This window comes from Mucor velutinosus, assembly GCF_035048745.1.
Source record: "Mucor velutinosus strain NIH1002 chromosome Unknown tig00000165, whole genome shotgun sequence".
Lineage (NCBI taxonomy): Eukaryota > Fungi > Mucoromycota > Mucoromycetes > Mucorales > Mucoraceae > Mucor > Mucor velutinosus.
Window position 1 is genome coordinate 2053447 of NW_027041913.1, and position 25304 is coordinate 2078750.

General features: G+C 40.3%; 9 protein-coding genes across 9 annotated transcripts; 4 read left to right on the forward strand and 5 right to left on the reverse strand.

Annotated features, from left to right (window-relative positions):
- Positions 1–1702: 1702 nt before the first annotated feature.
- ATC70_003647 (uncharacterized protein) lies at positions 1703–3335 on the reverse strand (the record flags this gene model as incomplete). The annotated part of the gene is made up of 3 exons (XM_064823002.1): positions 1703–2598; positions 2654–2818; positions 2876–3335. The coding sequence occupies 3 exons, from the start codon at positions 3333–3335 to the stop codon at positions 1703–1705; spliced, it is 1521 nt and encodes a 506-aa protein (XP_064679602.1).
- A 1864-nt stretch (positions 3336–5199) lies between these two features.
- SCS2_3 (phosphatidylinositol-binding protein scs2) lies at positions 5200–6680 on the forward strand (the record flags this gene model as incomplete). The annotated part of the gene is made up of 4 exons (XM_064823003.1): positions 5200–5262; positions 5333–6384; positions 6440–6517; positions 6581–6680. 4 exons carry the CDS (start codon positions 5200–5202, stop codon positions 6678–6680), a joined length of 1293 nt encoding a protein of 430 aa, XP_064679603.1.
- A 1217-nt stretch (positions 6681–7897) lies between these two features.
- Positions 7898–9569, forward strand: TUB1_1 (alpha-tubulin; the record flags this gene model as incomplete). Its single annotated transcript, XM_064823004.1, has 5 exons — positions 7898–8117; positions 8181–8866; positions 8926–9082; positions 9156–9198; positions 9254–9569. 5 exons carry the CDS (start codon positions 7898–7900, stop codon positions 9567–9569), a joined length of 1422 nt encoding a protein of 473 aa, XP_064679604.1.
- Positions 9570–12181: 2612 nt separating this feature from the next.
- Positions 12182–13623, reverse strand: POR1_1 (Mitochondrial porin; the record flags this gene model as incomplete). Its single annotated transcript, XM_064823005.1, has 2 exons — positions 12182–13368; positions 13425–13623. The coding sequence occupies 2 exons, from the start codon at positions 13621–13623 to the stop codon at positions 12182–12184; spliced, it is 1386 nt and encodes a 461-aa protein (XP_064679605.1).
- Positions 13624–15016: 1393 nt separating this feature from the next.
- Positions 15017–18157, forward strand: ATC70_003651 (uncharacterized protein; the record flags this gene model as incomplete). The annotated part of the gene is made up of 11 exons (XM_064823006.1): positions 15017–15153; positions 15219–15296; positions 15352–15595; positions 15655–15789; positions 15851–15916; positions 15972–16081; positions 16137–16743; positions 16805–16986; positions 17038–17400; positions 17455–17596; positions 17654–18157. 11 exons carry the CDS (start codon positions 15017–15019, stop codon positions 18155–18157), a joined length of 2568 nt encoding a protein of 855 aa, XP_064679606.1.
- Positions 18158–18494: 337 nt separating this feature from the next.
- Positions 18495–20252, reverse strand: ATC70_003652 (uncharacterized protein; the record flags this gene model as incomplete). Its single annotated transcript, XM_064823007.1, has 4 exons — positions 18495–18806; positions 18874–19098; positions 19149–19392; positions 19459–20252. The coding sequence occupies 4 exons, from the start codon at positions 20250–20252 to the stop codon at positions 18495–18497; spliced, it is 1575 nt and encodes a 524-aa protein (XP_064679607.1).
- Positions 20253–21774: 1522 nt separating this feature from the next.
- ATC70_003653 (uncharacterized protein) lies at positions 21775–22941 on the reverse strand (the record flags this gene model as incomplete). Its single annotated transcript, XM_064823008.1, has 1 exon — positions 21775–22941. One exon carries the CDS (start codon positions 22939–22941, stop codon positions 21775–21777), a length of 1167 nt encoding a protein of 388 aa, XP_064679608.1.
- Positions 22942–23247: 306 nt separating this feature from the next.
- CLB2 (G2/mitotic-specific cyclin) lies at positions 23248–24324 on the reverse strand (the record flags this gene model as incomplete). The annotated part of the gene is made up of 1 exon (XM_064823009.1): positions 23248–24324. One exon carries the CDS (start codon positions 24322–24324, stop codon positions 23248–23250), a length of 1077 nt encoding a protein of 358 aa, XP_064679609.1.
- Positions 24325–24599: 275 nt separating this feature from the next.
- On the forward strand, positions 24600–24980 carry SFT2 (protein transport protein sft2; the record flags this gene model as incomplete). Its single annotated transcript, XM_064823010.1, has 1 exon — positions 24600–24980. One exon carries the CDS (start codon positions 24600–24602, stop codon positions 24978–24980), a length of 381 nt encoding a protein of 126 aa, XP_064679610.1.
- Positions 24981–25304: the final 324 nt, after the last annotated feature.

Consider the following 25304-nt stretch of genomic DNA (forward strand, 5'->3'; position numbering starts at 1 on the left):
GACAGCTGTATACTGCTGTTCATCCAATTCTATAGCAATCTCATCACAACTGCATGGTAGATGTTTTTTTTTCTTCGCAAAATTGGAGCAGATACATTGACTGGAAATTATAAAGATACAACTCTTTGCAAATCTGTCTACCTCTTGAAAGAATGCAAGCAAGCTTACCAAGTATAAGAGCAATGCTGATCGCGAAAAGTTACATGTCAATGGCGTGCCTTGCACTATACACTATTGGTTTGGCCATTAGCATCCCGAATTTGTTTATGAGACAGCAAGCCTCAGAGCATGTCGTTTAATGAACACAGTTCTGGAAATATGGCGATTCATTATTCGTAAAGCAACAGCAAGGCTCAAACATCTGGTTCCTGAGGAAAGAAATTTAATTAATCAGCCATTTTCAAGAGTGGTTTATGTAAGCATTCGTATGATTCTCACTTTTGAGAGAGCGCAGAATGCTAGCTCAAAGGGTTGCGACAGTGGTTTTTGTATATTGAAATTACCGAATTCATGTCTGAAATGTCGTGCGTATCGATAAATAATTGTTTGGTTTGTTGCAGCATTTGGAATCTTGAATAGGATGGCTTGACATTGGTTGAGCATGGTGCAAGGATTAAATCTTTTGAATGCGGAAAAACGCAATAGAGGCAACAACAAGCACTTTGAATAAGCTATATCATGTACTTTTTTTTTTTATTTTTATTTTTTACTCGCAATGCCCTTTTTATGGGCTCTCATCAAGAGCATCATTTACGTCCAGGACACGCATAGCATAGAGTTCGCCAAACCAAATTTAATTTATTTTCCGCTTAACATTCTGTCTTGATTTGTTGATTTTCAAACTTTTTGGATTCGTTTCGACCTATTTCGCCAGATTCTATGTAAATTGTGATGATCGCCCCATACTTTCTAATGCATTTTTGCAGTGCTTTTCAAGGCGCACCCAATGGTACCAAGTAGGATAGATGTTCTGAATAAACTTATTGAGTAATTTACGAAAATATGAAAAGAGGTTTCTGGTCAAAAAGTCGAAATTTTACATATCAAAGTCCCACAAAGATGATTTCAGGAGTTACGTTGGATCGATAGAAACATTTTGATTCAGGATATACCATAATAAAAGTCTTCATTATCAAGGCAAAAAGTGCGATCGTTTGATTTTGGACGAAAGCCATGAGGGGCACCTCATGCTTTTTGGCCGATTTTTTGGTCATGTTTTTTTGATCCCCAAAAAGTTGAGCAAAAGTGTCAGAAAGTAACTCCTAGATGAGAGCAATCATTTAAAGTTATTCTGGCGGTCTAAAACGGCGTGTAGCACAAGAAACTGCTGTTCAAATGCATCCAGATTTCGCATACTTGCAAGTTGTAGGAGGCCATGCAAGCATGCCGTCTGCTCAGTATGACTTGGCCGTGCTAATACAGACATGGAGCATCGCAGGGGCAGTCTGATAATATAAAGAACAGGAAATCAGTTACGCAGAGTTCTCGCGTGTCAAGTGAAATTCACAACAATTTGATCCCAATGTGCAATTGCAAATGCAATGTCTAAACCAACGTACTCCATCAGAGAAAAAAAAAAAAAAAACTGGCTTATCGAAACAAACACATGAATCAGCTGAATGGCATAAAAAGACAAGGTATATTAAAATCCTATATAAAATATACTATATACAAGTGCATCATCAGTGAGAGACTTCGCATGCTACTTCCAAGATCCACTGAGAGCGCGCTCTAATGTTTGGCGGGCGGTTCCATGAGGTGGTTCTCTGATTTGACGGTCGGGATCCTCTACACAAACACCAGGTGTAGTCTTTATGAGTTCACATAGGTAAGAATAGTTGTCATCTTCGCTCAATTCCTCAGGCTCGCCCACCAGCGGATCCTGTGTGTACACGACCGTATCCATGTTGGAGTCAGTAGCGGCAGTCGATGTGACATAGGGCGTATGTTGTTCGAATAAGCTCATTGTAGCAGAAGGAAGATGATCTAGCTTTTGAGTAGGTGTTGTACAAAAGGATTCGGCGTCTCCGGCCATGGTATGGTACCGTCTTGGCACGGGCGAGATCTCCGAAGCAGAGAAATGCATTGCTTTTTGCCTTTTTTCCATGTCCAGCTCTAATTCTTCTTGCTGGTGTTTAAAGGATTCAATTTCATGTATCACCATATGTTTTAAATCAGCTTCGTCATTGCAATTCTCAAAACTGTATTGATATGGCTGTGTTGCAGGTGGCATTAAGGACTCTTCGATGGGATCAGAAAACGGCTGGATAAATGCACATCTCAGGGCTTCTTCCACGGTCAGTCGCTTTGTTGGATTCAGATTCAGCAGATCCTTCAACACGTCAATGGCTTCAGGCGGTGCTGTGGGAAATAGTGTTGCAAAGTTGACAGGTTCTGTAGGGAGCGGTAATCCATCTGCAGTACAAATTGTTTGCAGGTGTGCGGATACATTTTCCGTGAGATCCCAAAACGAAATGTCTTTGGGCAGGCCCATGATGCCAAGAATCTTGTGCAATTGATCTACATGATCCCTGCCTTGAAATAGAACTTTTCTACCTAGAATTTCGCCAAAAATGCAACCAACAGACCAGATATCGACTGTAATACGAGTTAAAAATAATTCTGGGTAACTACACTTCTGTTACACACATACTTGCTTTGCTGTAATTTTGGCTGCTCACCATAATTTCAGGAGAACGATACCATCTAGTCGTGACATATTCCGTCAAACAAGATGTAGTGTCTGCTTGATCAAAGCTTCGGGCCATACCAAAGTCGCAAATACGAAGGTCGCAATCCTTATTGACCAGAATGTTGGCTACGTTGAATAGATCAGTTAATGTGTTTTGAAATGGAGATCCAGCTTTTGTTTTACCTGGCTTCAAATCCCGGTGAATCACATTGGCGCTGTGTATATACTTTAAACCAGAGAGTAATTGAAACAGAAACCATTGAGAATGCACAATATCCAAGGGCTGCTTTGAATGGATCACATCGTGCAAGCTGGCATCCATGCAACCAAAGATCAGGTAGATTTCTTCAGAGCCCTCCAGCATGTCCATGTTGAACAGTTGAATGATTCGAGGATGGTTGTTGAATAGACGTAGCAATTTCATCTCACGGAGGCATCGTTTGGTCAACAGCTTCTTGTCAAAGACTCTGTATACTTTCTTGATGGCACAGTATTGCTGGTGTTGCAGATCAAACGCAGAACACACCGAGCCATATGCGCCAGATCCCACTTTACGAATGATGCGATATCTTGCGTTGACTGTAAATGTCTCGGCCTTGTTCTCCTTTGAAACAGGAACTGTTACATAGTTTACTTGTGTCATATACCCAAACGAAAAGATACTAACGAGAAGCAGAAGTTGAAGATGAAGGAAAGAAAAGGAACTCCATATAAGGGAACATGTCTATTATAGATTTCTTTTTTTTTTTTTTTTTTTTTTTTTTTTTTTTTTGCCAAGGCCAAGCCACGGTTCATAATAGGAATGCTGTTGAAGCCCCGGATTCCGTGTATCAATTACAGCATCATACGCCATAGTCTGAGGCGGGAAACGGCTGCGATTTCATTAAGTTTGGGTAACATCGTGGCGTATGGCTCTCAATTTTAATTCATTTGTTAAATGGCATCCAACATATGTACTGTATAATCGTTTACCATTTAACGTCGAAACACTTTTATCAAGTGACAACTCTAGATCTCAAAATAAATGAAGTAATCATGTCGAATTGCACAGGTTGTCAAAATTGAAATAAAAGAATACATTACCATCTTTTTTTTTTTTTTTTTTTTTTTTTTTTTTTTTTTTTTTTTTACAGGTTTCAAGAGAATGGAATGGCTTGATCATATTTGATATGAAAGGAGAGTGTAGAATAGTATAGTGAGCTATATTTCTACAAAGATGACGGTATATAAATGGTAATACATGGCTTTTTAATCAATGTTAATTTAGTGTATGATCAGCATTGCCAATCAATAGGTACTTTTCACCCCTATTCCGAAAGCACCCCAATGGCATCTGCTCATACTTTTTTAAATGGTGCGCGAGTGGGGGCCACAATAAAATTCAGGCCGTAAATAGAAATCATTAATAGACCAAAGTATCCCCTTAAAGGTGGCGTTGTCAACTTTCTCTACATGTGCAATGTCTGATGAACTAAAAGGATCGTAGTTGAGCAGTTTCGGCCTTCTTCTTATTTATCTCTTTGGGGAAATTCGTAATCTCAGTTTGCCAGACATATAGAATACTTGTGAGCAACACTGATGGCATGTCAGCGAGCTGTAAAGAACCTATTTATTCATTGGAACAGAGATGTTCTCGGAGAAGACGCCCAATAAAGTAATTTTCCCTTCTTGGTGTTGATATAGACTGCAAAAATCTTACCACTGCTGCAGCCTCAAAGATATATCAGAGTCTGTAGAGAGTTGCTTCCCAACAAAAGCATGCATTGATACATACCGCAGCTGAAAAAAAAAGAGTGCCTGATTATTGAGATTGAATAACGTTTATAAAATGATAAGGTATCATGATGACAGAATAAAGGATCACAACAATGGCTAAACGTCTTTACCAGCAAAAGTTGGCACGCCATCTTGATTACTGTCAGTGTATCAACATTTTTTAGTGTGAGACAATGACAACAGAGGTGCCAATTCAGCCTGCTTGATAAATTGGAGGAAAGCAAGATCCCCCTCTTTGGATGCTAGGTATCCCCTTGATCGCTTCTATGGCATATTTCATGTCTTTTTCGAGATCAGAAATACTTTTACACTTCAATTTAAACCGCTACTACTCCATGAGCAGCGAAGATCATCTCGCGTTGGTAGTAGAAATGCAACAGTTCTTGTGCAACAAGCTGCATCACCATTAAAACCACATATTCAAGCAAGAATTTCATACTTACTGCCATGCCACGTTGCAGAAGGCTCTTTCTTTATTCGGTCATGTCTATTAGGCTTTGAATGTCATTGAAAATTTCACACCTCCTCTGCAAAAGTTGCGGTTTAGTGTGTATAAATGGAAGGCACCACCAATTTCCAACGTACTACATAACGGATATGCTTCCGATGTCAGTAGGGAGCAACTACTTAATCACATTTTAGCGTTTTCTCGCCCTTTTTCTCTCTCTCTTCTTTTCTCTTTACTATACAACTTTATATATTATCTTATACCATACTAAAAGTGACTAAAGATGTCTGAAGACCTCCCTTGGGATAACGATAAGCCTATGAGCATCTCGCAGCTGTTGAAACAGGTAGGCTAGCAAAATCCCAACTAGTATGAGACACACTTTCACACCAACGCGTTTGTTACGGCATGTATAGTCCATGCGATCTGTTGATACCATCGTCTCCAGTAGCTCGTTGCTAGATAAAATGTCTGTTCACTTGAACGGTTTGTTGCGTCAAGACGAAGAACCCCAGGTTGATAAAGCTGTCCTGCTTTTAGACAGCATGTTTGCCAACGCAGACAGAGCCATGTCTTCAGAGAGCGATAGGCAAGTGCTTTCTGTGTTGAAGCGTCAGGTCTCTAGTTTCATTGGTGTTACATTGGGCGTCAAACCATTTTTAGAACAACATGAGCAACAGCAACGAGCTGAAGAGGAGGACAGCGACGATGACGATGATACCAAGTCAAATAAGCTTTCGTGGTCTGCAGCCAATGAAAAGGAAACCAAGAGTGCTTGGCTTGAAAAGAAGGCGTATTACGATCAAAATAATGGCGATATTTATGCCCCTGAACGTGCTGAACACGAAAGACTTCGCCAACAACAATTGGAGGAGGAGCAGTACGGACGCGATGCTGGAAGTGGCGAGGAGGAAGGAGATGGATCAGAGGAGGAAGATGACTCTGACGAATACGAAGAAGTGGTTGAGCAAGTTCAAGTTAAATCTCGCGAGATTGGCGGTGCTGGAGGGTTCCAAACTGTGCGTCGTCGTCAAAAGAAGAAGACCAAGACCACGATTACCACCAACTTTTCTTACAGCCACTCGAGTAACAGTTATGACAACAACAGTGCTCAATACAACAACAGTAACAGCAGGCCTTGTTATCCTCGCCACCGTGTTCGTGTCACTGAATTCCGTCCAGAGTATTTGCACAATTTGCCTTCTGGCATTTTTTGCATGCCCGTGTTTTTCCCCTCTGAGGAGAGTTACAGTGTGTTTCACTCTGCATTATCATCAGCCAAGGAATCCTTGTATGTGTGTGTGTTCTCCTTGACAGACAACGAAACGGCTGACGTGCTGATTGACGCCAAGCAACGCGGCGTTGATGTCAAAATCATCACTGACAATGACCAAATGGATGAATGTAAAGGCGCTGATGTGCTTAGATTGCACGAGAGATTTGGCATTCCCTTTAAAAAGGACAACAGGTGAGCTTGTCAAATGCGGTTGCTATAGTGGTACTAATGCGTCGATAACCTATAGTGATCAATTCATGCACAACAAGTTTGCCGTCATTGACAACAAGATTATCATTACTGGTTCGTTCAACTGGTCTGCAGGGTATGTATATATAGAGTCTTGCGTGCTGATTGACCCATGAATGTTAACAAGTGTATATGATAGTGCTCGCTACAAGAATAAGGAAAACATCATTGTAACAAATATTCCTTCTGTAGTTGATGCCTATACTCGCGAATTCAAGGAGTTGTGGAACTGCTTTTAGGACAGCATTGTATAAATAAACTTTGGCCCTAGAGTGATGCCAGATTGGATTGCTAAGCAAAACATGTGCTACATCAATATGTAATGACACAACATACTATTGCAGTTACTGTCATGAGCACACTGTGCCTTATCACAATGACACGATTATACATCAGAGAAGAGTTAGATGGCTAGTACTGTCAATACCAAGTAATCAGCGAAAATGTATAAAGTGCTGAAAGAGATGTTGAAAAGCTTTTGCTTGCTTCCAATATCCCCCCCCCTCGCAATTCTCTATCTTGAACATTGAACTGCCAACCTCTCCATTGGTACCAGAAGTTACCGCTTTTGCAAGGAAGGAACTGATGAAGCTTTATTCAATCGCTCGCAGCGTGTCTTTTTGCTGGGCCGCGTTGTAAGCCAAGACCAGTTTCCCAAATGGAAAATCAACTACAAAGACATTCATCTTGCATGACATCGGTTTAGCGTCTAAATACCATTTAACAACATCCATGTCATTTGAATTGAAGGGATGTCATTGGCGTTCATCCAGATTTGTACAACAAGGATACCACTGATGAGATTGTTCAGTATTGGCCAAGAAAGAAGTTTAATCATCGTATCGCAGATTTAATGGAATTGGAGATGAAGGACAAGCCTGGTAGCCATGTCGCTTTCCGTAGCGGTGCCTCTACTAATCCTATCAAAAATAACCTTGTTATGGCCGAGCATGATGAATAAAATGTTATAATACTGCGATGCTTCAACGGTATGCACCTTGAAAATATGTACAATATTGGATGAGAGATATGTTAAATAGCGGGCAATCAGGAAAAGGCAGCGATCTGTTGAAATACCAAATATGGCGAGAATAACGCATATTGATTGGAAGGTAAATTGTGATCAATGCATTTGGAAATCGACATCTGATATAGAATGAAATTTAGCACTGATCACATACTAGAAAAGCTGCAAGTTTGATGTGGTCATATGCGTTGCATCGCAAGTGGCTTGAGCTATGCCTTAATTCATCACTGCTCCATTTGCGCAAGAAATACGACAGGCCTAAATTGGGGTGATGATCCGGTAGAAGGGAAGGGCGATATCTGTGCCTGAATAAAATTGTTTGTGTGCCATCAGCAGACTTTCTTTTTAACCGTATAAAAATATACGCAGTTTATTTATAACCGGTTTTTCTTCTTTCTCTCTTTATTTATTTGCATTTTTGCAATCAATATGACACCTCATCCCATCACTATTACACCAAAGAAACTCTATTTCGCTCACAAACAAAGTAATGTGCTGCCTACAAAGCAGCATTGCCTTAGAGTCAAGCAGCTGATTGGCATGGATGCACCGTTTGTTATATACATCAGAGGCAAAGATGAGAAAACACGAGACAACACAGATGTCGACCTAGAGTTTCGCCAAGAGAGCAATTTCTTTTATTTGACAGGTAAAGAAATCAGGTGAATTGAACTGTAGTAACCAAGGTTGCTAAACATGTCGATTTAAAAAGGTGTGGATGAGCCTGGTTTTCAAGCTGTCTTTGATTCAACATCAGAACGAGTCTACCTCATTCCACCCAATGTACCTGAAAACGATATATTTTGGAAAGGCCCAACGCACGATACCGCTGAATTACTGGCACTGTACAATGTGGACGAAATAGTGCAAGAAGATGACCTGGTGCAGTTACTCCGTACTTTGAATCCAGACTTTGCATGTGTCCTCAACGATCAGCATCAATCCCATTTAGCCAAAATAGCACCGGCATTGAATATCAATTCTCAATTGCTCGCACCTGCCATTAGTGAAGCAAGGCTCATCAAATTTTCTTGGGAAATTGATCTCATACGTCAAGTCATGCATGGATCCTCACAGGCTCATATTGCTCTGATGCAGCATTTTCAGCCGGGCATGACTGAAGCTCACCTTGCTGCCCTGTTTCGGTGGAATTGTGCCCTGCATCAAATATACAATCAAGCTTACCTTCCAATTGTTGCGTCTGGCCCCCGTGCTGCTACCTTACACTACTCAAAGAACAACCAAAGGATACCTGATGGCCCCCATTCCTTGGTGCTTGTTGATGCTGGTGGTGAAAAGGGATGCTATGGTAGCGACATCACACGAACGTTTCCTGTGCGCGGCGTCTTTTCCGAAGAAGCCAAAACTATTTATAATATTGTGTTAAACATGCAGCAGGTACATATTCTATACATGTATCTCTTTGTAAGCCCGCGGACTAATACTTTGTACAATAGACTGTGTTATCACATCTAAAGCCAGGCATCTACTGGACTGATATGCAGCGACTGGCTATAAGAGTACTATGCCATGAGCTGATTAACATTGGCATCTTGAAAGGTGATCAAGATGAATTGATTCAAAGAGGTGTACCCAGTGCCTTTTATTATCATGGTAAGGATTAAAGTTAGATCGATTGTGTCACATAAATTGTTGTCATACTCAAAACATTTGTTCCATACGTTAGGCCTGGGTCATAGCTTAGGTTTAGATGTCCATGACGTGGGAGGGTGAGTGCTATATCTTTAGTTCTTGAATGTCTACTCAAACTTCTCACTTGAACAGCAAAGACCAGAAGCTGACAAGCCAGCAAGAAGAGGACGATCCTACCATCACAGAGTTCTTGCTTGGAAGGCCGTTAGAGAAGAACATGGTGTTGACGGTGGAACCCGGCTTATATTTTAATGATGCCATGTTAAATATTTGGACACAATTTCCAGGGTATCAGGACTACTTTAACCTTTCTATACTGGCCAAGTATAGAAGTGTCGGTGGTGTTCGGATTGAAGATACTGTCGTGATTACTGATGATGGATACGAAAACTTGACGCTGGTACCAAAGCAAGTACATGAGATCGAGAACTTGATGAATGTGCAGTGAAAAAAAAAATACTCTTATACTCTCTAATACAACTATACGCTCAAAATGTATATCTCGTAAATAATGTTGTAATACCTAATACTTAATAGTGATATTTTCTATCAATAAATTATACTACTGACATCAAGCATGGATGCCATTTCTTTTGCCCTGAAAAATCAAACAAAAACATGAAACTCTAAAATGGCATCCAACTAGATGAATATGTAGTCTCGGATCTACCATTTTAGGGTCTCATCTAGCCCAGAAATAATTTGACGACGGAATGCTGCCGTTGTTTGCACAAGAATGTACGACATGATTTCATACACAAAACCCTCTACACACTGATCTCTTTGAAATACGTGCCCAGTCTGGTCTCGGCTTATTTCCTTATTCGTTTACATGTACACTTTTCGTTAAACATGGTACATATTTGCCCGTGTACAGTTTCACTAAGCTATAAACTAAAAGCTCGGAAAGATGAGTGCATTATGAGCGCATATCTCTTACCTTTGTTGTTTCCCGAGTAATGCGTTTGCTGTCGCAACTGGCATTGCGACTTACTGTTCCAAAACATACAATATCACGTTGATCCCGTTGCCATAGATGCACGTAATCGCTTAAATTGTAAAAAAAAAGGGTCATAATTTGCAATCATCTCAATTAAATGTGTGTAAAAATGTAATAGTTGTAGTAAGGCATCTCTAACACTAGTAAAAGTTGGTGTACGATAAGCGCTATTGACCTAAAAGATGTACTACGATGTGCTGCCAATTTTACATGTCTTAAATGTTGCTGTACTAGGATTAAAAGCAGAGTGTGGTAGACGAAAAGCGCCTAGTTAAGCAGATCTGCAATAGTGAATTTGACTTTCCGTGAATGTTTCATGTCCATATTAACGAGAAAAACCCATACAGGCAAACAGCAAGCTCGCAGCAACTCTTAACGGTCAGAATTATGCAAAAAACAGCAAAATTTGGATGCATTTAAGCAGTGTTTTCTCGCGTTTAAAGCCGCTTTAAGTTTCCAGATTAATACCAAACAATTGTACTTGAGTAGTAGCAACTTTCTGACACCTTTGCTCAACCTTTTAAGGACCAAAAAAACATGACCAAAAATCGACGAAAAAGCATGAGGTACCCCTCATGGTTTTCATCGAAAATCAAACGATCGCGTTTTTGACAGCAAAAATGAAGACTTTTACTATGGCATATACCCAACTAAAATGTTTCTCTCGATCCAACGCAACCCCTGAAACTTTGATTGGGAGACCTATATATATAAAACCTCAACAATTTCGCCAAAAACCTCATTTCATATTTTGTAACATTACTCAATAATTTTATTCAAAACACTTTCTTTAGCTAGCACCATTGGATGCGCCTCGAAAAGTGCTTCAAGAAAACTTAAGAGGGTATAAGATAATTATCACATTTTACTAGTCGGATCGTCCAAAATAGTTTGAATAAGTCGAATTTTAGTTATATATTAACGAATCGAGACAGAAAGGCTAAGCTGAATTTCAATCGTTTTTGGCAGCTGCCAGAGCGCCTTCCTCATGAAGGTAATCAATGATTTCTTAACGAATAAGAAAGGGATTGCGAATTGAGAGGTACTCTAGCTTGGATTAATTCATCACTTTTTGATTTATTAAGCATTTTAGTATTCTATAAATACTCATCAATATCAATTGCCAATACAAGTGCGATTTTTGATGCAAAACACAATATTGCCATCTTGTAAATACAAACCTCATTCCAAATGAGATCTAGGTTAGCAGAACCTCCACAGAAGCCTTTTTTCAATTGCAAGGACCGCGACACAGATTTGCCTCAATTTTCAAATGTCAATCCTATGTTTAAATTAGGTTTTAATTCGGATGTTTCAAACTATTTTATCCTGCTGTATTGGATTCCCGGATAGAAAAAAATCGACGCTTGAACGGTAGGCATCCATCGAACCATTGACCCCAGGCTAGATCGCATGGAGATACTTCTTCTCTTGGCTGTAAATACAATTAGATGGAACACATTTCAATGCAATCAATGTCCTGAGGTAAGGCACTGAATGTAGTCGTTGCGCCATATCTTTGTCACATCATCAAGAGATCCAAGTAATTTCAATGTACGGATCGATCTATTACGCGTTTTGAGGGTATAAAATGCCTATGCAAAATAGCTCAATCGAATGTCTCGGTTTAGCCTTCCGTAATATAGTCTATTATGAGACCATTTTTTAGTAGATTAAATTTGTTAACATGGCTAGTGATTTGGCGAGATCAATGGCGTGAAATGTCTACATAGGTGGCCTGGAATTCCATTCAGGATGACAAACAGCTAATATCTAATCTAGGCATTACATAGTTTAGTGATTGCTCCCATGAAAAGCCAAGGATTTTACGCGCTGTCAGCAAAATCCCCTTATTTTGGAACGTTTTATTGCTTTCAAACATGTTTTCAAGACATTGAATTACGAAGAAAAATTCTTTTTTTTTATATTAGATCTCTATGTATTTACATTAATTCCTAGAATGATAAAAAAAAAAAGGATTTATATGAATATGGGTTTGTAATAAAAGGAATGCTAGAATGTGGATGATGTATGTAATTTAAGTGTATGCTATGGGCCATTTAGCCCTTGAGTTCACCCCAAAGGAAGGGCAAGATGGTGACACATGCGGTAAAGAAGACGGTGAAAGCCTTGTAAAGAGATTGAGGAAGGCCGAGAATACCACCATCTCTGATCATGATAAAGATAGCATAAATGGCAACTCTATAAAAGTGGTAGATGAGAGCAAGAGGAGAGTGATTCATGCCAGCCAAAAGGTCGACAGGACCAGCAATGCAGTTACCACCCAACTTGAAGTATTCAAAACAACCTTTTTGAATGACCAGCATATCTGAAGTTTGAGCAGCAAAGACAGAGTAAAGAGACATGGCCAATACATTAATAACGGCAGAATAAGACTTGCGCTTCCAGTGGAAAGCATCCATGGCCTGAATGATCAAGTCAGAATCAGTAAAGGAGGGAATATTCTTCTTGGAGAGCAATTCATGACAGGTAAGCACATCCTCTAGTGCGACGGTCATACCACCACCGGTCAAGGGAGAACGCACATTCAAAGCATCACCCAAAAGAATAGTACCATCACGTTGGTTGATAGCAGGAGGAAGGAAACCACTGGGCATAGGTCTTAAACGCTCAGTTTGAACGGCTTCCATGAACTTCTCTCTCATATTAGCTGGCAACTGAGGACAGACAACATCTTCCATGTACTTTTTGAGTTCACCAGTAGAGACCTTGGGCAATTCTCCAGGAACATCAACAAGGACACGTGTATCATGAGGAGCAATTTGATACATCAAAATGGGAGAAGGCTTGGCAATAGCAACAAAACCCTTTTGAGAGTAAGGCAATTCAAAATCATGGATGAGGAAACCGACGAAATGAGACATGACATTGGTTTGACGATCAGTGAACTCTCTTCTGAACTTGGAGAAGATACCATCGGCAACAAGAGTCAGAGGAGCATAAATCTTTTCTTCTTGGCCGTCCTTTACACTGGCAACGACACCAATTACCTTTTCACCTATATCTTCAGTCAAGAGACGAGAAACTGTCATTTCCTTGACAGTGACATTCTTTGTGTTGGTGGCAGACTTTCTCAAGTTTTGGATGAAGCGACCATGATGAAAAGCGATGCCGCGAGCTTGCTTGCCAGTAGTAGGATCCTTGTTGTAGGGAAGTTCGACAATTTCACCATCGCGATACACACTGTAACCAAAACAGTTGATACCATCAATGTTCTCTGCGCAATCTAGGAGCCATTTGTAGATTGAGTATTGGCACTATGCACACAATAGTGAGCCTTACCTTCCATGCCGAGCTTTCTCAAAGCGTGCATGCCTCCAGGTTGCATCAGTTCACCAACAATTCTATCAGGTTCACTCAAATCACGCTCAAGCAACAAGACCTTGCGCCCATCTTCACCAAATGCCTTGGCAGCAGCACAGCCTACCACACCAGCGCCAACAATGATCATGTCATATTCACTAATTGCTTTTGTATTCATGTTGAATGATTCTAATATTTAGGAGAGAGAGAGAGAGAGAGAGAGAGAGAGAGGAGGAGGGAAGGAAGGTTGAAAAAACTTTATCGAGAAACCAAAAAAAGGACATGAATGTCAAAACATAAACTCCTCTCTTATATAGCCATCCTTCATCTTGTATGAAACCATCGTAAAACAACATCTGATTTTTTGTGCTCTGATTTTTTTAAGCTTTTAATTGTTCAAAAATCATGCAATGTGCCTATTGACACACCATAAGGAAGCACAGATGGTTATACAGCATCACACTGAAGTTGAAAATCATTCAACTTGGTACAGTATAACATGGTAAACGGACATTCATACAGCAAAAAAGTCAAGCAGAGATTAATCTTCTATTTCTATCATCATCTTCAGATGAAACATGTGCTCTCTTTCACTTTTTTTTTTTTTTTTGTATTTTTATATTTATAATTATATTCCTATTTCATTTAGAGTCATCATTACCATCATGTATCGCTCAGGGCAGCCGGCCCTTTCATCTAACATCTCCCATGTTGGATGATCTCAATGACCGCGGGATGAGACGTCGCGGTGATTTTCCTGATTTTGACATCAAGGTACAGGTCGTCCAAGTGTCATGCCAAGCCTATTAGCTTTATGAGATCCTGCTCATGCTCTTTGATTTAACATGCAATGGAGTAGAATTGGGTGATATAGAGGCATTTGTTATAAGTGGATTACTCCATTAGCAACATGCTACGATTAAATGAATGCAAAATGGCATCGATATCAGTATAGAATAGGGGTTTTACCATATCAAATCAGCAATCATCCATCCAAAGAAACAAACATTTAATTTAGCCATGCATCTCCGTAGCAACATTTTGATCTGATAACAAAATTTGACAGTTGCATGACCCTAGCAACCAGGCACAACATGGCAACCAGATGGATCGCTTTCACGGACGATACCGAGACATGGCAAATGCATCCTTAGCAAACCACAGGAAGCGCCAGCAGATCCAATGCGCACAAACATTTCCAGATGCATGTGGTAGCATGATTTGATCAACTGCAGATCTACACAATCAACAATGTGGACACACCAGATAGCACCCCCTTCAAACAAGGCTGATGACATCGAATGTGGTATTAAAAGTCCACTGGTGAGATTTGTGCATAGCTGAAGAGCAAGAGAGTGAGAGAATAAGGCCATCAATGTAAATTTCAAAGCTGGTCACTGGGCTCATTTTCCTCCTTTTTCGTTATTTAGTCCCTTACTTTTATAACGTATCTTTTCGCTCTCTCTCTCTCTTTTTCCCTCTTGATAAACGCTTCTTAATCCCTTTCCTCCTCCCCTACTTTATACGCAAAAACCTTTTTTTAAAAAGATTGAAAAAAAAAGTAACACAACATGTTTTGGCGGTTTGGCTTTAATAGTTCCACATTAGACACTCTATTAGACAAGGAAGATGTTACTCTAGAAGAAGTGTTGGAAGAAGAAGATTTGCTGCAAGAAGCCAAGTCGATGAACCCTAAATTAGTAGAGTTGTATGTAGCATGGCTTGCTTGTAGTGTGAAACGCGTTCAACTCAACTTGTATCTTTTGCATTTAGTTTGAGCAAACCTGAGCATATCAAGGCTTTGTTGACCTATATTACTGCTACTGATTTGGAGGAAAACAAACGATTCAAGTAAAGACCACACCTGAATTTCATGTGTTTTACTAAACTGACGCAACGATATTAGGTATCCTTTCCTAGCAAGCGAGATCATTGCATGCGAAATTCAACCCATCATTGATGCCATTGTGCTTGAACATAAAGATTTACTGGTGGAATTCTGGGCCTATTTAGATACACCGGCATGTCCTACGAGACGGGCCTCAGACACTTCAGACAACAATGAGCAACAAGGTGTTGGACTGGATTCATTACAGGCATCTTATTTTTGTAAAACAATTGGGGTGTTATTGTCTAAATATCCTATTGAGGTATGGTGGCTCTTGGTGTTCGGGCAATTTACAAATACTCAAATTTACTGTAACAATAGATGATGACCTTTATTCAATCAGAGGATGGTAATCTGGACAAGATTCTATCCCATCTGCAGACATCTGCCATCATGGATTTGCTATTGACACTTGTTCGCATGGAGGAATTGCCTGAAGGAAAAGGTGTTGTCAAGGTAGAGTGGAGCATGGCATGTGTCGATAGGAGCACTCGGCTTATCAATTTGTGTTTTGCAGTGGTTGAGCGATCATGGCTTGCTTGAGAATTTAGTTGATAGATTGGATCCCTATCTTGATAGTGAGGTAAATAGGGTCACATGGAATTCTGTGGGCTGGCATTCATCATCAGCGCATGTAGGAACACTCAATTGCTCAGCAATGTATATGTGAGATCATTCGCATGTCTCAAACCAGCTTGCCCGAATCACCCAGCATTGGCATCAATGAACTGATTATTGATTTAAAGAGGTACGCTATATAGCAGCAGCAGCAGAAAAACACAGGTCCATTAATGGTATCATAGCGAATCAACAATGCAGAAATTAGCAAAATTCATGCTGGATCCCGATGCGCCCAATGCAACATCTACCTTGATCAACGGTGTTTCCATCATTATTGATATCATTCGACATAATAACAGTGATTTGGAAAATGATCCTGCCGTAGCTGCCTTGTACGAGTACCAATCTGCAGCCGTGCGTGCCGGTGGTTCGGTATCATTAGCTGATATGCTCAGAGTCATGGGAGATCATGTTCCAGAATTTACACACCTGCTACTCAAGCCTCGATCTGTCAATGGACCCATTCGCACAACACTAGGTGAATTAGAGCCTCTCGGATTCGAAAGACTCAAGATTTGCGAATTGTTTGCCGAGTTGCTGCATTGCTCCAACATGTCCAACCTCAACAATTTCGCCATGACACCTGATGAGGAAGCTGAATTGGAAGACAAGTTGCCGGAAGAAAACAATGCTGATGGAGAAAAGGAAGAAGAGGTCAAAGAGGAAACAAACAGCAAAAAGGAGGATAAGGCAGAGGAAGCTGTGAAACCTGAATCAGAGCCCGAGCTATCCGTTGGCGATTACCTCAAGTCCAAATTCGTAGATAATAGAGCCATGCCCATCTGTGTGGTGAGGATACTTTGCTCAATTGCATTGGAAGAGACATGGCTAATGCAACTGCTAACTGTAGGACCTCTTTTTCGCATTTCCTTGGAACAACTTTTTGCACTATGTGATTTATGACATGTTGCACCAAGTCTTTAATGGCCGCATGGATGTAGGTCTCAACCGCAATCTAGCCATCTCCATCTTGAAGGATGGCCAGCTGACAGACAAGATAGTCATTGCTCAAAAAGCCAATGACGAAGAATGGTAAATTAGAATTGAGGTGGCAAATTTGACTACAACTAATTCTTTCACTAGTGCTAAACCCAAAGGCATGCGTGCTGGTTACATGGGCCACTTGACCTTTATCTCTGACGAAATCATGAAGCTGTTTGAAGGCTATCCAGAAACCATTGTTCTCGTCGTCAAAGATGATATTGATATGGATGGTTGGAACGCCTATTGTAACAACGAACTCAAGGAAACCAAGGATCGAGATCAACTACCTCTAGGCGGATTACGTCCAAATGATGATCTAGATGTACCACAAAGCGATGAGGAAGATGATGAGGATGCTTTAGAAGGCACTGCTGCTAGTCAGTACTCTAGATTCTTGGCTCAACGAGGAGAAGATGGTAATTTCGAAGAGGATGATGAAGATGACAACGATCATTGGATCACGTGAGTAAAAAATACAACATCGACAGAGACTGGAATACTGATGGACATGCCCAGTGGTAGAGACGACTTTAATAGAGAATACAATTACAACAGTGGCAGTTTCTCTGTCAATGATAAAAACGAAATTCATGTAAATCAAGATGGCGCAGAAGACGGAGAAGAGGATGATGAAGAGTACGACAGTAACGAAGAAGAGGTTTGTTGCTACTGACAGACATGACGAAGGGCTTATCCACTAACTTTCAACAAACAGGAACACGATGACAATATCACACCTGACTGGACCAGAAACTTTTCTAAATTCTCACAGCCTACCTCTCTTCGCCGCATTCCTAGCCATACAGCCAACGATGACGACGAAGAAGATTATGATGATGGAGATGATTTTGATCATTTAGCTGACGCAGAAGAATTGGAGAGAAGGGCAGCACTCAGACGAGCATCCTACAAAGTAGCGGCAGAACAAGAAAATCACAAAGACTTCAATGCTGCAAGTCAGGGCAATGACGATGATGATGATTTTGGTGATTTTGAAAGCGCAAATGGAGATAAAAGCAACCAGCAATGGGACATGCTGTCAAATAACATGGAAAATTTAGATGTAAATGATAAAAAAGCCGCTTCTTCTTCATCTTCGCCACCACCACCTCTACAAGACGATCATTTAGTTCGAGCCATCAAAACTAAAGAAGAAGAGTTTTCAAAGCAAAAGAAAGATTACCAGCATGAAGATGAAGAGCAAGAAGGCGAAGTCTAACTCTCTTTCAACTACCACTTATATCATATATACATTAACGTTCTCTCCCCTCCCTCCCTCCCTCCCTCTCCCCCTCTATTTTTTAATCTTGTAGTAAATAAATCTTATTATTTTTCTTGTTGTAATTACTGCAAATGCTTTTATTATAAATCATTGGGAAGTAAGCTCCAAATGGTACCAGCAATAACCATGGCCGTTGATAACGCTAGTAGGATGTAAATCAAGATATACTCTTTGGTGCTTATTTCACTTTGAAACAGTTTGATGTAGCAAATCAATGGGAATATAGCGGATATGCCGAAACTGAAAAGTGCCCCGAGCAATGACTGAATAAACATTAGCAGTTGTAAGTGTTTCGCATACGCACACTCACCATCACTCGATCAAATCCAGGAAAGACTGTTGCAATCAAAATGACTAGCAGACTCACAATGACTTTACCAGAGCCAGTGATGAACTGTCGTCTCCAGCGATGAAACTTGCACCACGCCTCAACATGAGCGTAACCTGTCGTCCACAACTCATACGTCAAACACACAGGATTCATCATCAAGCCATACTTTGCAATAGGTGTCAGCACAATGAGCCAAATGGCTAGACGGTTAACCCATTTTGAGTATCCAGGCGTTGCAGCCAAATTTTGAGTGATCTGTATTAGCAGGGCATAACAATGTTTGTTATTAAAGGACATCATACACCCACTATAATTACCTCACCTCCTGCATTGTTCCCAACCCAAATATCATGTAACCAGCAATTGCCATTGTGATATAAACACCCATTGTAATAACATAGGTCAAGTTGACCATTGTTTCATAGTGTTTGGGGTTCTCCATGTCTCGATAAATGGCTGGAAATACCGCGTGTCCCGAAAAGCCAGACATCATTAGCCCAAAGCTCAAAGGGAGATTGTATATTTCAGAGGGAATCACCTCGGTTGCCTACACATAAGGTTGAGCATCGATCTGGTGGATTGCGCTACATTCTTTACTCTCTTACCATGGGGTTTAATAAGCTTCCAGGTTTTTCCTTTTTTGGAGAGGCCGTCGTAGATGACGATAGTGACCAAGCAGGCGCAGCTGATGGTACCAATGAGACTGGTATAAGCCAGCTTTCTGATGGACAAGAATAGCATGGGAGTAAGGATCACAAAGGACGCAATGCGGAGTGCTATCATATCCACTGAGGGAAATAGAGACTCGATACCATCTCCTAGCAATACCACCATTGCCACACTTTATACAACAGGCCAATATAAGAATACATGTTGACACACAAATGAAAAGCACACTTTGTCTTACCCGATGGTCATCAACTCCACAACAAATACGACACTGACAAATGTTCTTACTCTATCACCAAACGCAGCTGCTCCCATATCACCATACGTTGTGGAATTAGGCCAAGCATCCAGACAATGAGCAATTACCTTGGCTGTGTAGTTTGTCGACAAGGCACAGAACATGGAGATCAAGGAACCAAACAACCAACCTGCACAACGGAATGCCAGTGGTAAAGCCAAAACACCAATACCTACCAAGACATTGACAGAGTTGAATACAGACTGCACAAACGTTGATTTTCTAGGCACGGCTACCGCTGGTATAGAGGAATTGACATGGAACTGTTGAGACATTATGGAAGCCACAGTGGTAGGACGAGACAGTTGAGGGAACCCATGGAGCGACAATGTTTGTGTCAGTGTATGATCGAGTGGCAATAGCTTTGCTTTGCTCTGTTCTTCCTCTGCTATGGCTTCTTCCAGGAAATCTTCGCCATGTCGAGACGCAGGTTTAGAAGGCGCTGCAATGCTAAGGTTCTCTGCCATGTACAAGGCAGATGCCCAAGAATATGAGCCTGCAAAGGACTCCAAGTGGTCTCGAAGCGAAAAAGGAGATCCTTGATGTGAGTCGCCATGCGCACTAAAGTAAAAGCTGCTGCTATTGTTGTCTTCCAAGATTGCTCCATAGGTTGCCCCGGGTGTCAACAAATGGGAAGGATGTGTGTTCAGAGGAACCCTAATGTGCACTGGAGACGAGGGAGCAGTAGTAGAAGATTTTTTATCAGGCATGATTGGAGGAATAATGGTGGTCATTTGAAGTCTAATTTTCGTCCCTGTATTTATACTTGTTTAAGCGACAGACAAAAAAGAAGGGTGTTTGAAACTGTTTGATTTGCAAATACATGAACATTCTCTAAACAAAAGAGGAAAAGAGTGTTTCCCTATTGGATGAGCAGTGCATCATTGAGGATGTTACAACATTGAGGTATTTATGGCTTTAAACACTACGCAACACGCCCAATTTATGCGTACTTGCCTGAGAGCTACTAGAGGTGCCATTCATATTCTTGGATTAATGCAATTCATTTCGAACACTCTGTACTTGTTTTCTAGGACGATTAAGTTTTATATTTTGATTAAAATATTTTTATACGTAAAAAAGAGGATCTCTGTACAGGGCTTACAACTATATGATGGGTGTAGGTGAAAGCAAGGTAAATTTATCGGGATACTAGGTTGCTTACTCTAGGGCTTTGGGTATCATTCCATATTGTTGCTTCAGGAACCTGTTGCTGCTGCGCTTTTTGCTTTAGTAATCTCTTTTGCTATTTTCTTCATTGCCTTCGATACGGAAGAGCAATGAAGGCCATTTGCATTGATCGGCGTCTCTTGATCAACTAAGCAATTTTCAACTTGATCATGCCTTCTTGCAAGCATGAGTTAAGTTGTTATTTAGCATCTATGAGGTCATTTTGCCATACCTCATGCTATTAATTAAATAGCGTCCTTCAATTAGTCTAATGCGTTTCAAAAGAGCATGTTTCAATACAGTTTGTTGAATAGTGGTCGCCGTATATACGTTTAAAGCTATCTGTTATAATATGAAATCCCTTTAAAGTGGCGTGCACCTTTGGATTTGCCTCTGCTACAATGCACAGCGTCTTCTTTATGCAAATCAGTTTTACAAGGGCAGAAATCGTACGGGCATCATCTCTCACTGCTCGAAAGTAATCAAATGAATGCATAATTCGGGTGAATTTGAGCTGCGTTTTTTTTTGCGATACAAGCCATTTTAGATTGCCAGAGTAGCACCAAACAATTGCTCTCGTTTAGCACTTACTTCTCGACACCTTTGCTCAACTTTTTGAGGACCAAAAAAAAACATGACCAAAAATCGACCAAAAAGCATGAGGTACCCCTCATGGTTTTCATCGAGAATCAAACGATCGCGTTTTTGACCCCAAAAACGAACACTTCTACTATAATACATAATAAGTCAAAATGTTTCTATTGATCCAAAGCAGCCACTGAAATCTTCTTTATGAGATCTTTGTATGAAAAATCTCGACATTTTGGCTAAAAACGTCAATTCATATTCTTTAGAATTACTCAATAAGTTTTTCAAAATAAATATTATTATTAGCACCATTGGATTTGGCTTGAAAAGTACTTTAATGAAGCTTAAGGGAGTAAGGGAAAATAAGCCCCATTTATAGAGTCGAATCTCGCAAAATAGTTCGATCAAGTCGCTTTTGCACAGAATCTGGCCAATATTTGCAAAAAGTGAGTCGGCAATTAAATGTAATTTTGGCTGACAAAATCAATGGAGTAGTTATTATTTATCTGGAGCTTGCAACTTGAGATGGCCACCTTGTTTGCCTGCTTCACCTGTACTCTCTTTTACCACATCAGTAGGAGGTATAATAAGCTTGTGATTATATGTCTTGATCTTGGGCACTGATGGGTTTTGGTCTTCCTTGGGAGCTGGCCTACCAACAGATATCTTTTCTTTTCCGCCACCAAACAAGTAGATTTCGTCATTTTCGGTCGGCACCATCAAGACATTGGTCAATGCATAAGGCAGCGTATCCAACTTGACAGTTTCCAGAGTCAACGTGTTGATCTTGCTGATTTCAGTAGCGCTGTTTGATTCATCTAGACCAAATATGTAAAACCATTCTTTTAGCGGGAATACTTGAGCTATTCCACCATTGCGGCTGTGTCCCAAGGTAATATTGAAGTTTTCTACTATTTGAACAGAACCATTGTGATAGACATTGATCAGGTTCTGGGTGTAGGTACTTTCACGTTGAAAATCAAAGATCGCTATGTCATCCTCCTTGTCTGCTTTCTCACCGATCACTGATATATGCGTTTCATGACAGAGAAGCTTCTTTGCGTAGATGCGCTTGTCGAGATAGACGGGATCTTCCCACTGATTGCTCAACAAATTCTGAACGCGAACAATGTTTCTTTGATAGCCATCTTGAGAGCCCATAAAGTACATTTTGTCGTTACTGTGGCAAGTTAATAAACTACCGTGAATCAAAAATGGCAACTGATCTGGTTCAGACCATGTCTTGGTATCTGTGCTGTATTTCCATAGATTGAGTTGTGTCGTTCTTGGTTTGGAGTCAATGTTGTAAAAGTATATATCCTTGTTGATAGTAACAGTGGAAGAGCCTCGCAGTAGACGAGGTGTGTTAGTTTCAAAGGACCAGGTATCTGAAGCTATATCATAGACATTGGATGACTCTGTGACATTTTGATGGTCATTGTATCTTCCGAATGGTTCTCCAGATTCATCATCAGGGTCGATAATGTAAGGGATAGCATAACAGCCACCAAATGTGTAGATCCTCCCATCAACAAGGGCACCTGTTAATTTCGAGTGTTGACAATTTGCCTTGTGCTTGCCAGTGTACGGAGAAACAGGTACTAATTCTGCAAATGCTACGGCAGTAAATATTGAGAGAAGAGATATAGCGCGAGTTAACAACATAAAAGAGTAGCTTGTAAAATAAAAATGTATTGCTGGATATATTACCGCTTTATTTAAGCGAGCTTTCATCCAGGTTTTCTTGTGCGTTACATTGAATAAAGCATTTTCTACCTATTTGCGAATGTTTTCTTCTCGTTGTGCAACAGAGGGTACTCAGAATCAGAATTAATTTCCTCCGTAGTAGAACTTATGAAATCCGAGATGTTTAACATCATTGCTCAGCAGTTGTACCATAACACCGTACTCACACAAGTGTAATAAGATGATATGGACTGAGATGAGATAATAATAATTTTATTCGTTGAGCTACAATTCATCATATTTACGAGGTGTATAGATCAGCTTGTGGTTGTAGTTTTTAATAGCATTTCTATGAGTTCTGTCGTAAGAGAGTTGCTTACTTCCGCCCAAAATCAAGATTTCCCTCTCGTTTACAGGAGCAATAAGTGGCGCTGCTAAATTGTAAGGTAACGTTGCCATGGTTACATTTTCTTGTGTCATTGTGTTTAATCTGTAGAATGTGGTCTCAGTTCTACCAACATTACCTACAAAGATCCAGCTACCAAGACGACCGATTGTTCCGCTTCCGTAATTTAGAGAGAAGGTGTAGTTGTCTGATACCGTAGTTCCATCAAGATAGGAGGTGCTAAACAACTCCAAAGTGTCAGACATGATTTCGCCGCCATACCAAACAGTTCTGTCAGTGTCTTCATCTTCTATTTTTTTCAAGTCTTTGGCAATGAATTTAATGTGGTCTTGGTTGCAAATCATTTGCCAGATATCCAGTCGTTTGTCCATGAAAATAGGCGATTGACTCCATTGGTCATTGGTTGTATCCAATATTTGCACTATATTTCTCTCTTGTCCGTCATAAGAACCAACAAAATAAACTTTGCCTCTACCGTCGTAACATGACTTGAGATTACCATGCCAGAGAAACGGTATTTCCGGTAATGTAGTCCATGATTTTGACTCTGTGTCGTATTTGTACATGCCCATGGAAGAATAACGTTTCTCTGGTTTCATATCAAAAAAGTAAATCGTCTTATTTACAACTTGTGTAGCGGCATGCTTGATGGGAATTGGAGTTTTGGTCTCAAATGACCATGCGTCCCTGAAAATGTCGTATACTTGAGATAGATCAGTGGTGTTTTGGCGACTCACATAAGATATGTAGCTTTCCCGAGAATCGTTGGGATCCACAACATAAGGTATTTTGAAGCAGCCACCAAATGTGTATAGCTTGTCATTGACCACGGCTCCAGTGACAGTTTGTTGAAACATACAATTAGAATCATGTTTACCAGTGTAATTGGCAATTGAAACCAATTCAGCAGCGCATATGGCAGTGAGAATTGGGGCAAACAATAGTTTTTTGAGCATAATATAGAATGAATGAATGAAAACACTGAGATAAAGAAGAGGGCTGCTTAGTATCAAGCACCTTACTATTTATACCCGCAGTTAAGATTCATCTTGAATGGTTTTATTTGTATATCTTGATATGTGTAACATTTTTTTTGTGCAATGCTTAAAGTTCATGTTGTCGCGCTCTCCTGATTACAAAGCCGCCACTGTCTGTAATATACCCAGGTTGCTTGTTTCCACAATCACGTACGCGATACGTTCTCATTACTACTCTTGTTAAAATAAACAAAATGCTAACAACTCGAAAGATTGCTCTTGATAATGCAGACAGATGTAGGAAACAAGAGCCTCTAGATGTTTTCAGAACGGCAAAATCCGAGAGTGATGTTTCCAATCTTGATAACTATAGAAAGGTGTCTTCAACCATTGAAAAGATACCCACCAACACTCCACTCGAGATAAAAGTAGAACCACAGGAAATGGATACAAAGCTCGCTTTGGTAGATCCACTCGATATAGCGACAGACAATTCCCAGGGACTCAAAGCTCATGATAATCGCCCTGAACTCGATTTGAAGGACAAGAAGACACCAGAGAATCAAGGTGAATTGTTTGTACATATCAGTTACTATGCCACTCATCAATCCTTGTATCAAAGGCTTTTATTGTAACATTTGTAGCAAGACAACAGACTTGCAAACAAATTGCATTCATTATATACGAAACAAGCATCGAATAACAACAGACATGCATAAAGGCATGTCAGTATTCGCATCGAATGCTGTGCCTAAAGAAATCAGTGGATTAGATCAGTACTGTGAGCCCTGTGATGCTATATTTACGACACGGTACTCATATCAAGTACATATACGAAAGCCACATACGACACCGGTCATACTATCACCATCCCACAAATCAAGATCCAAAAGAAAACCGGATATAAATGATCCCAATGCCCATTGCAATGTATGCGAATGCAGATTCAGAGCACGAAG